General features: G+C 51.1%; 1 protein-coding gene across 1 annotated transcript; it reads left to right on the top strand.

The window, feature by feature from the left end:
• Nucleotides 1-10,105: 10,105 nt before the first annotated feature.
• IUM83_03714 (uncharacterized protein) lies at nt 10,106-10,438 on the top strand (the record flags this gene model as incomplete). The annotated part of the gene is made up of 1 exon (XM_067927742.1): nt 10,106-10,438. One exon carries the CDS (start codon nt 10,106-10,108, stop codon nt 10,436-10,438), a length of 333 nt encoding a protein of 110 aa, XP_067795388.1.
• Nucleotides 10,439-11,522: the final 1,084 nt, after the last annotated feature.

The raw sequence follows: 11,522 nt of genomic DNA, 5'->3' as shown, positions 1-11,522 counted from the left end.
GTTGGGCCGAGTTGCCTGCCGATGTCCCTTTAGAGTGTCCTCCAAACTTGTAGCAGTACGCAGTAAAGTGGGCCAACTGGTGGGAGGCAACGCTGGGGACATCTGGAAGCCACAGGCTGAAACCGACTTCGGTGCACCAGCGGCACCACTGCCGCCGTGTTGATCAATAGTGCTGCTGCCACGATGCGACCAAAGCCTGGGACTGCAGACTGAAGAGAATGTTGAGTAGATGTTCCTCCATTTCTCTGGAACTGCTACCTGCTTCCGTCTAACAGACATGCGAGACCACGTAAGCGAGTGTGGTTCCGACCATGCTCGCGACCCAGCGTCAGACATGCGGTTGAAAGCACCCTGAAGCTGATTGGCGGGTTTGCGAGCATTGAATACGGCCCAATGGCGCGGTTTATCTCCTTGGAGAAGTGGTTCCGTGACGTCAGGCGATTATTCCACGCCACCGCCGAGACATTATCGCTCCAACAACGCACAGGATGTATCGATTCATCGAGACGGTGCAACTCAGGCCCGCAACATAAAATTGCGAGTGCCATACCCAGATGCTCGCGCACGTCGATGGTAAATCCGGTCTCTTCAGAGGTGTGAATGAGTTCTAATTCGGCGTCTTCGAAGCGGAGCCGGACAAATTCTTCCACACTAGGATTCAGCACAGCAAGACCCAAGTCGGATGCGTCCATGTATAAATGGATGTCGGTTTCGGGGAGTTGACCAAACACCTTGAGCGGTAGCTTTTCTGTGCTCGAGAATGTGTCGAAACCACGAGAGTTCCAATCGAACGTCGGAACTGAGCTTGTTCTTCCCAAACGGGTGCATGTGCGCGCAGAAACTGTTGAGATGCAGGTTGAACGGCTTCGCAGCTCGAAGACAGGATGAGACGTGGCGCAGGCTACCCAGGAGCTGCAGCACCTGCTTGTGAGATACCGTCTCGGTCACGAGAATAGTGTTGACGCGTTCAATCGACTTCTCAATTTTCTCGTTCGGCATGGACACCGTATGATCGGCTGTGTTCTAGATGAGGCCGAGGGTTTGGCGTTCGCCCCCCCCCCACTCCGAGAATTTGGAGTCATTGATGGCGTGAGGACCAAGAACAGCAAGCATGCTGAGACGAAGGATAGCGGGGAGTTCGAGTCAATTGCCACGGTCTGGCTCGACGAGTAGGTGGTCGTCCACCCACTCGTAGCCGAAAATCAAAAAAGAAGATGGACCGACCGAAGACTGAGTAATACGCAGGCGGCCCGGCCCATCCGAATGGAGCTGCGAGATCGATGACGAGAGCGTTTTCTTCAGGTATGGTTGCGCCCATCCTGTGAACGTGGTTAGCATCGACCATGAGGTGTCGGAACGCGCCCATCACATCCCCTTTCATGACGTTTACTCGCACGCCAGGGTTTCGCTTGGCGATGTCTTCGATACGCCTGGCAATACGGTAGGCGCTGCTGTATTTCACTTCTGGGTGTAGATCGAGATTGAGACAATCATTGATTGAGCTGCCTGCTGGGAATGATAAATCGTGAATGGGTCGTACTTCTACCTGCGGGTTGACACCTTTCTTTTCGACCGCACCAAAGAGACTGCAGTGAAAGTTCGACCAGCGCTCGAGCAGGGATTTATGAACGAGCAGGCATGTCCCGCTGACTTGACCATCTCGAATACTGCGCAGCAGCGCGGGCAGAAACAGCGAGGCCGACTTGTGATTCTTATGTGGCCTTCGTTGGTGCGGGTTTGGAAGTTCCCATACCGAAGCGAGCGATTGCGACGATAGTATCAACGAGTGGGTAGCTGGTGAGTAGTTGACCGAGAACATCGGGTTTGATACCTTTATTCGGCCGTGAATAAGTGCTGGTTCCGCCTCTTCGAGCACGAACGAGTTCCACTAGCTAACAGATTTTGGCGCAGCGTAAGCTTGGATGCCGCGGATTGCTCGAGAGGTCCAAAGCACCGTTAAGTCGCTAACCGGGAGCGCGGTTTCTAGCAGATGATTCCACGCGTTTGATATCCTCGAAACTTCTGCGTTGAGCCGAGCAGACAAGATTTGTCGGACGTGCTTCACCGTTGTAGAAGATATGGATGCGGCTGTAATGCGCGCCGGAAACCCTGGCGACGGCTCGATGCGATAACGCAATGGCGATGCTCCTGGCAATGTATCCCGCCCTGGCAGCGGGAGTTGGCGACTGCCTGGGCGACTTCAAAAGGGCGTAAATTGTTCGCTGAGACCACCCATTCGCTGGATAATGTGCCCTTTTACGCGGGTATCGCGAGAATCGGTTGCAACGTGAACACGTGTGCCGTAGTGGCACCGCTCGCTCGATCCAGATGAACACCCCATTGTCGAGAGAAAGCGAAGGCAGATCTGACGTCCATTGGGCTTGGGGATGAGATCGAAGGTTTGGCGAAGAACACCGTCTCTAATTGGTAGAAAGATGCTGCTTTCTACCAATATGATCTTTGGGTATATATGGATCGCTCGTTGTGGTGGACCACTTCAATGTATACATTGGTGTGACTTACACCAAGGTGAGGAAGTATCTAAAACTTTCAACAGATAACCTATCTGTTAAATTCACAAGTGGCTTGTAGCCAACTTGTGCGTGTAACCCCGTTACAGGACCCATTAACCACGTACTGCAAGCATCCGACCAAGTTATGATACGGCAGGCACTCAGCTTGGTTGAGCTCGTCATCGCTAGCTGGTTTCATCTTCACTGCCTCAATAGTCATTGGAGTGCTTACTGGATAAACCGCATCCATGTGAAACTTTTGCATGATGTCTTGCACATACTTTGTTTGTTGAAATGCCACGAACTTATCAGAATTGAGTGTCATCTGCAACCCCAACAAATCGTTCACCGTTCCCAGCTCCTTTATATCCAAGCGCTCATTCAACTTATCAGCAATTCACATCTTGTTCACAATAAATAAGCAAACTACCGTCTACGTAGATCGGTAAGAGAACTAAACGAGTCTCCACACGAATCCAGTAGAACTTCATTTTGAAACACCGGCGAAAACCAAACTCCACCAGCGCCAACTGTAATCTGTCGTTCCAGCTCCTCGGTGACTAACGCAGTCCGTAGATCTGCGTTTCAACAAACAAACCGAGTTATCATATCCGCGCTTCACGGGGCCTTGAGGCTGCTCCACATAAATCACACAGTCCGTGGGAGCATTGATGAAATCTCTGACGAGGTCGAATTGCTTTGCAATGGCTTTCGTCAACCCAGCATACAACATAGCAAATCTTAGCGTCTCGAAACGCACTACGGGGAGGTTGTAGCTGCTGCTGTTGCGAACGGGAACCTCGCGAAGCTGAAGCTTGATTGCTCTGGCTGGGCCCACGTTGATGGAGCGCCCCATCAACGCATGGAGCACCACTACTGGTGCCACCGGAGTGAGTTGGGACAACTCCACCAAGACAATGCGGTCACGTAGTCGTCCGGTGAATCCATCCACTTGGCCGTGATAGTAGCGACCAACAGACTTGGTCCAACCGCCTGACGAAGAGGCCCGTGTGACTGAGTGCGTGTCGCATCGGCCGTACTCACTGCGAGGGACTTCGCCTCCGCGGTGGGAACCGTGAACGTTGCTGGTTCGTCCGAAGAAGTGATCGTGATGGTAGTCGAATCGTCTGCGATGGAGTCGACTTGCCTGTAGCACGGGTAGTCTGGACCACCACAGACTTGCTCCGGGAGAACGAAGACGTAACCGCCCACCTTGAACGAAGACCGGCGGTGCATGGTACGAACGAGGTTTACGGAAGCGGTTAACGAGCTAGTGAAGCTGTTCGGGCTGGAGGAATGCAAAATAAACAATGAATGAAACTAGACTAGTTGAATTTCCGGCGCTATGGCGGTCAACAAGAGCTGTTCCCTGACCAACAGTTGAGGCGATTGGTCGACAACCCTCGGCACAAGACAGCGGAACTGCTTCACGGCCCAGTTCGAGCTCCTGAACCCAATCCGCGAGAACTGGGCCGTGCCAGTTGGTTGACGCACACTCCCCCCCTCCGTAAAACCCCGCTTTTGATCGATTTCACTCCGGGCAAAAGAGAGTATTATCTCATGGAGCATTGTTTAATAACGAGCTCCTGTGATCATTCGAAAAAGGGTACATCAAAGCCTGTTCTCTATTACGTCACGTTATAAACGAAATGTATATTCGCCCTATTTGTGGTGAAGCGGACCGCGAGACGAGAAGTGACGAGCAAGGCGCGCCAGAGGACCGTTGCCCAGAGTGAAGGAACGCGATCGGTACGGAATCTTCTGCGGAAAGGGGTGAGAGACGTCCCAGACGCCAAGTCTGAGTCGGAGCCGTCATTCAGGGCTCTAGGACGGCCTGGTTTTAGTGACACTCCGCTTGAGTGACCCCGTCTCAGGTCTGGGACGGCCCCGTCCTAGGAACCCCGGAGACGCGGTCTGGAGGACCCCGTCTCAGAGATCCAGCATCAAAAATCAGGGCATGCGTCATCGAAGTAGGGTTAAGCATGGAACCGTAGCTAGCAATCTTCAAGTAGTCAGTCGGTAGCATAGGATAGGTGTAAGGCTCAGTCCCGAATCTTCTTTGTGCCGCTCAAGTGGATTTCTCCCTTGCGTTCCAAGGCTTCCGAGTGCCGGCAAGCAGAGCCGCCCCGATAACGCGGCCCCCCGTCCCTCGGTCGTCGGTGTACTCACCCTCAGACCCGTGCCCAACAGGAGGGACACGTTAAACGATACCGTCCAAGCACGCCCGATAACGCGTCGCTGAAGGCGAAGACCCGTGCCGGCCCCGATAACGCCGCACAAGACCGCGTCGGCCCCGATAACGCCACGCACCCCAAGGACGCGACGCACCGATAACTGCGCGTGTTCAAGGGCAAGAAAGGAGAAAAGACCGATCAAGGACAAGACCGTCCCAGTAAGGAAGACTTCACGCTCCAAGCTCGAGCTACTCGTTACCCTATTCTGAGATACGCTACTCAAGTCCCGGGGAAATACCCGACGCGCCCACCGACAGCGGACGCGACGGGTTTGTGCGAGGACGACTTTGCAGATTTCTGCGAGGGCGCTACTCCACATATTCGTCAATGACTGCGACGTCGTCAAGTGCGTTACTGAGCCCCTCAATCACCGACGTGCGGGCCACTGGTCCAGTGCATTGGTGGCTTAAAAAAAGCTCTCACCTCTGCGGTTCATTCGATACCTACCGTTCCACTCGGTGTATAATTTACATTAGCTACGTGAACTACTGGTAAAGCCACCACGGTCACTTCTCGCACGGGTGTCTAAAGCATGTTTTTATATACGTGTTTTTGCGCGGGAAGTTCAAGTTCGTTTTGTTGCACGTCGCGGAATTGTTCAACCGCAGCAGGGAAGCACCTTCTCGCTTGGATAAGCGATGCCTGGAACTATAAGCGCTTGTGGGGGCGATTTCAATCGCAACGACGAATACGCCATCAGGCAGCACGAAGGAACAGCACTTGGGCAAAGTCAGCACCCCCTATGTAAATGATCAGTGTTTTTACTGCTTCAAGTAGATGTAGCTTAGTACTTTGTGTGACCACCTTTGTTCGCAAGCACCGCTTTCAACCTCTTCGGCGTCAAAAGAACACACTTTCTAACTACTTCATAATCTATGCTAGTCCAAATATCTATCAGTTTAGTCTTAAGATCGTGCCACAGCGTTCATCAAACGCTTCGTGAGGCATCATTCAAACCTATACACGGCCAGACGTGCTCTGAAGCTCGACAGACGCCTCGTCGCTAACCAATACGCGGCTTTACTTGCACTTGTTGACCACACGGTCTCGGAGGTCTTTTGAGAACTGACGTCTTGCTGTGCGTGCCCTGCAGGGTCTAGTCGGGCGAAAATAAAGTGACTCTGGAAAGCGCGGTCGAGCTCAAGCTCGGCATGAGGTCATCGAATCGTTCTCAGAAATAGGTTAATTAGACTAGTATAAAGAAATCGGGTTCGTTGATTGGCAGATTTCATGAAATAACATACCAATCGAATACAAGCAAGCGATCCACAATGAGTAAGCTGCTTGACGGCGATGATCAAGAGAGAACATCCACTTGCACCCAAGTCTGGCAAGGTGTTGAAGTTGTCACGTGCTGAGATGGGGCCCTGACTTTGCCCACCAGCTGTAGGCATGTGTATGTGGCGTTTGCCGTCAAGGAATTCATAGGCGACTGGTACGTCGCGAGTGCGACGCGCCGAAGGCTCATGCGATCGTCTGAAAACTATTGATCGAAACATTTTCGCACAATTACACTCTGTGGTTGATGGGACAGCGGAGAAAATAAAATATGCGAAATCCGATGTGTAATCTTTATGAACGGCCTGTTTCTTTTTCATCTACTACAACTAACAGAGTATCCGGTGTGTCTGAGCGCAGTGGCAAAATCAGCGCGTTATAAATATAACGCTTGGTTATGTTGTAACATCGGGCAAAGATAAGCCAGTCGGGATGATGGTGAGATGCCATAGGGCAGGTTACTAATGCGCTAATGCAGGGCGGTAAGACGATGCGATAAGGTAGGCTGATGCTGCAAGGGCGGAATACGATGGACAGGAGACGAATTTCGCGCGCGGCGGAGCGAGGAAGCGCTCGGACTTCGGGCGCCGGTGCGAGCCCCACAGGACGCGACCACCGCACAGCGATGACTGTACGCTGCATCTGCGATATAGCAACCCGTATATGCGCCCTAAAGGTAATAGACGACGACCTTCTGGGCGTGAGCTACATACATAATATATTATCACTGAACTGTGATTGTCCGAAACCCTCTCTTAGAATATATTGCTATTCGGGGTGCTACACACATTTTGTGATACAACGCGCGAAATACAAGATATGCGCTGGACAGGGGTGAGCCCAGACCTTCATTCACGCTGGACCTTCAAGCACCGAGCGCGATCGCATAGAAGTGGAGCCAGCTGACACAGCGAGCGTAACGGGTTAAGATGAACTGTACACCCGCCGGAGCGAAGCGGAGTGGGGCTATGTCACATAGTGGAGCGAGCTGGAACAGTGAGCGTAGCCGTCTTCGACGAGCCACGCAGACCGCCGCGAAGCGGAGGCGATCGGCTAGTGAGAATTGTCATTTCATTCAAAGGCGTTGGTGGGACTTCTGGATTTGTCCTCAAGTGCACGTAACTATTGACATTATCCACCTGGTTACGCAGGCAACCAAAGTGCTATAACTTGGTCTTTCGAGAAATAACCGTCTTTTCAATTTGAGCCCCCACAACTAACTCAGCCTGTGGCGGTTCGAGGACAGAATACTGATCGGTTAGCTACTCGTGTTTATGTTTTCGGTCAGTTCCTCGTCGGTGTTAGTAAATGCAGCCGTCGTGGGACCTCCCCGGAGATAGCAATGCAAGAACAACACTAAGTCCATGTTATTTCCTGTCGTCACACAACCCATCGCTGCAGCCTCTTTGCAGTTAACGTGCAGTCACCGGACAACTTCTGTGTTGTCCCCTGCAAGATCCATAGCAGCTGTGGTGCATCCCCCCGAGCGATTGTTGTGAAGCAACTTCACAATGGCCAAGTGATCACAGCGAGCCCTGCATCCATAACTTCAATTGTACAACCTTCCGTGCGGTGTCCATGCAGCCATTAAATGATATCCAAACGGCCCTCTTCAGCTGCTTCGTCCATTGCTTGAGTCGTGCAGTTCGCGATATTTTCGTGCGGCCCCTATACTACTTCGAGGTGGCCGTTCCGAGCAACGAGATCCATCGTATCCACTCCATAGTTGTGCGTTCGTCGCTTCAGTAACCATTGTGCCACCTTCAAATGCCCGTTGATTGCTGTAAGATTCACCACGCGTTCCGTAAACCCCTCCTTCCTATTATGGACCAGTCACTCCACCTTATCCAAGTGGTTATCAGCAGAGGCTAAATCACTCGCAGCGCTCGAGCACGTTGTGCCAGCACCGCACGGGCTATCACCTCTCTTTCGCTTATTCTGGTCATATTCTTGAAATTCCGTGTCGATGACATCGACTTCGATCTGCTCGTCTCCTTCGTCCTCCTGCACCATTATGATCTTGAACAACTCGACATCTAGCTCATCTGCCAACTTTTCGTAGAACCACTGGACGCAATCAAGATGTCCGTTTACCACAGTTTAGTAGGTTGTATGCGCTGTGATCCAGGTTGAGTCTTCCGTCTGATTGTGGGAAATAGAGTTAGGTATTTCACTACCCGTATTAATGGAACTTTTACCCAGACAAATTTGGCGATGTTTGCAATGACCGGAGGAGTACCCGGACGTTATACATATATCAAGTACGAAACGAATATTATCTTCATTATCGCAAAACTATTTTGTAAGGCTATTCTTGCCCATGATACAGTCTCATGGCGTCGCCTGACCACACGGGCTACACGGCGCAACTCACACCAATTTCCGTCATCCTTCCCAAGCAGACGATCCCCCCTCACCTTCGTAGGCAGCCAGGGCGACCTCAAGCCACCCTTTACGGCTAATGATGACTCGGAAGAGCACTCGCACGCAGTCCAGGCAGAAGTGCACCGTGCGTCGCAATGCCGCACACGACGCGAATGAGGTGCCACTTGAGTATCTGGCGCTTCCAGATCGTGCGAGCAACCTCAACGTTACCAGTGACAGCCCAATGACATCGCATATCGTCCAAAATCCATTCCTTGAGCACTAAAAACTATAGGGTCCGCAACGACCAAGAATTACAAAGGCTTTTAGGTACTGCTGGTCATAGTCCCCATCTAAGAACATTGCCTATCACATCATTACTTCTAAGTCAATTAAGTGTAAAGCTACGCTCAAGGAAAGCCGAAGCGCTGAATGGCGTATACAGGCTGAGCACAGTTGCCGTCGAGGTCTGGTTGATATGATCGACGAGACCTACGCGATGAAATGAACAACCGATCGGCGAGCCACAGAGCACCCCGCTGTGCCGGAGAGTGAAATCTAGGAGAAAGTGTGTGCTGCTTTTTATGGCCTGAAAGCGATGGGCTGATCGATGGATTAGCATAGGAGTAGTCAGGTGTGTCCGTTGTGTCCGTTGTGTGCGGTTCTAATATTATGGCGCTTGATGATCCAGCCCGCGACCAATTCACGCCAGTGTACTTCGTGCTGTAGGCATGTCAGACTGAGGGCATGTATGACGATGTATACATATTGCCAAAAAGCTGAATCCTGTGCGCGATTTTGAGTTTAGTCTCACCTCGTCAATACAAACTTGGTTCCCGAAAACCAAAGCGGCGGGATATTTTTGTTAAGTAGGCCCAAAGTCTACTCAAACAAAACAAAAAACCTGGATCGAGCGATGTTTCATTAGTGGGTGGAACCTATTTGGCCTAACAAACATTCTACTGGTACGCACAATCCCTTAGGGTGGTTCAACAAATTAACACGGCATTCAAGAAGGCTCACCGCAAACTACGACACTTTGTTTCAACAATTGCGAAGATATCCATGGCGCATGCGCAGCGTCAAACCAGGGCCACACGCGGTATCAGCAAAAAAGCGGCGTCCTCTCCTAATTAATCTACAAACTGCCCCCGCCTTGACATTGTTAGAAGTCCCTCCTGATTCAGAAGACGAGGTCAATGCTGATGAAGAAGTCGTACATTCTGACAACTCTATCGAATCTGATCGCGGTGGCGGAGGTTAGTCCTTATCTAATGTTGAAGATCCTCCTGAAACGCACATACCACTGAAGACGTGCATAAGGAAATTGAGGATCTCGCGGATATGGACGAATTTTCCCTTCATCGGGAGGATGATGCCGATCCCGACGACAATAGTTATGTGGACTAGTGTTCATTCGTGCACAGGTACACACGTAGCGCGGTATGTATACCTGAATACATCAAAACCTGCATTATATTCGCTAATACAACGTGCACATCACAAGCTTTCTCCGTTACACGGATGATTGGTCTTTTACACGAAAAAAATCGTCCGAGTAAAAGATCAAATCAGGGTGGTATGCAGGTAGTGAAAAAAGCTGTCTGGGAATAGCACATATGCGAAAGTGACACTCACGGATTGGCTAGCAAAGCCGCAAGAGGACCCAGGGATCAACACTCCTGCAAGACGACGTAATGGCTGGACGCACGCCGCCTGCCCCTGACGGGGGCGGCGGCACTGTGCGGCCTAAGCCGCGGCTACCAACGGACAAGAACGGACCTTCTTCTTCGGAAAATCTACCGCAGCGGCCTGCACATAGTGCAGTCGAAAGCTCTTGCGCCCCGTGGCGGAGCGTCGCCCGAGGGCGTGGATGGTCGCATTGAGAACGACAAGAGAACGGGCGCAGCTGAAGCAAGCGAGGCCATCTTTCGGTCAAAGCGCTTCGGAGCCTGGGAAGACGGAGGCGCTGGCCGCCTTATGGCCATGCTGTTTAAGGACTGGTCAGCGTCGCGTGACGATCGCGAGACTGAGATCAATGTGTGCTGAAGCGGTTCGATCGTGCCTGCTTCGGACTGATACTCATTTGTGGGAGATGACGGTCCGAGAGGAAGCAATTCTCGATGCTTATTTGAAGAGGTATTTAGGGCTGCCTGCTCAAATGACGGTTTTAAACCTTCTTTTTAAAGTCAACACCACGAAGGATTTCGGACAGCAGAAGATGCGAAGATTGATGGATGATGCAGAGCGGATCCAATTCGACGGCTCCTTCGTTTTGATCTTTGTGTTTGCATCACATGCTCGAGCTCAACCTTGGATTGATTCCACACTACGGTTGCAGAATCCCCTCATCACGCTGAAGGATTCTACTGTCATGGATCGAGCAGTAGTTACTGGTGTAGTGGGTCTAACTTGACTCACTACTTTAGCTTACACGTTGCGCAACGTGTATGAGGAAGCGTAAGTACTTAGTAATTACTTAGGTTAATTATATTTGAATACACAAATATAAGTTAACTTAGACAAGACTCCAAGTAGCTAGTTTAAGGTAAAATGAGAACTGTATTGTTTGTAAATTGATCTTCCTCTAAAATCCGCTAAAAACTGTTTATCATCTATGAAAGGGTTGACAGCGGCTGGCTGTCAGAGCCCCGCTAATATGCATGTCTCTGATTGGTAGAAAGATGCTGCTTTTTACCAATAGGATCTTTTGGGTATGTGTGGACCACTCATTGTGGTGGCCCACTTCAATGTATCCATTGGTGTGTCTTACACCAAGGTGAGGAAGCATCCAAAACTTTTAACAGATAATCTATCTGTTAAATTCACAAGTGGCTTGCAGCCACTTGTGCGTGTAACCCCGTTACACCATCCCCCCCTTAAGGTTAGACGCGCGGGGTCTCCGCACGTCAATCTTCTGAATTGACCATTCGTCAATTCTCCGCGTTTGGAGAAGAGACCCGCGCTCATTCAACGATGAGCGCGCCTCAGAAGAAGTCTTCTAAGTCGGTGGGGAGTCATTTCTCCATCGACGACTACTTCGAACGCCAGAAGGCGAAGTACGGCGACGTCGTCGACTTCGACGACGACGATGAAGTTATGGAGGGCGAGAAGGATTCGCCCTCAAAGCGTA

Source organism: Phytophthora cinnamomi (genome assembly GCF_018691715.1).
Source record: "Phytophthora cinnamomi strain GKB4 chromosome Unknown Contig21, whole genome shotgun sequence".
In the NCBI taxonomy this organism is placed as follows: Eukaryota; Oomycota; class Peronosporomycetes; order Peronosporales; family Peronosporaceae; genus Phytophthora; species Phytophthora cinnamomi.
This window is presented reverse-complemented; position numbering and strand designations above follow the sequence as displayed.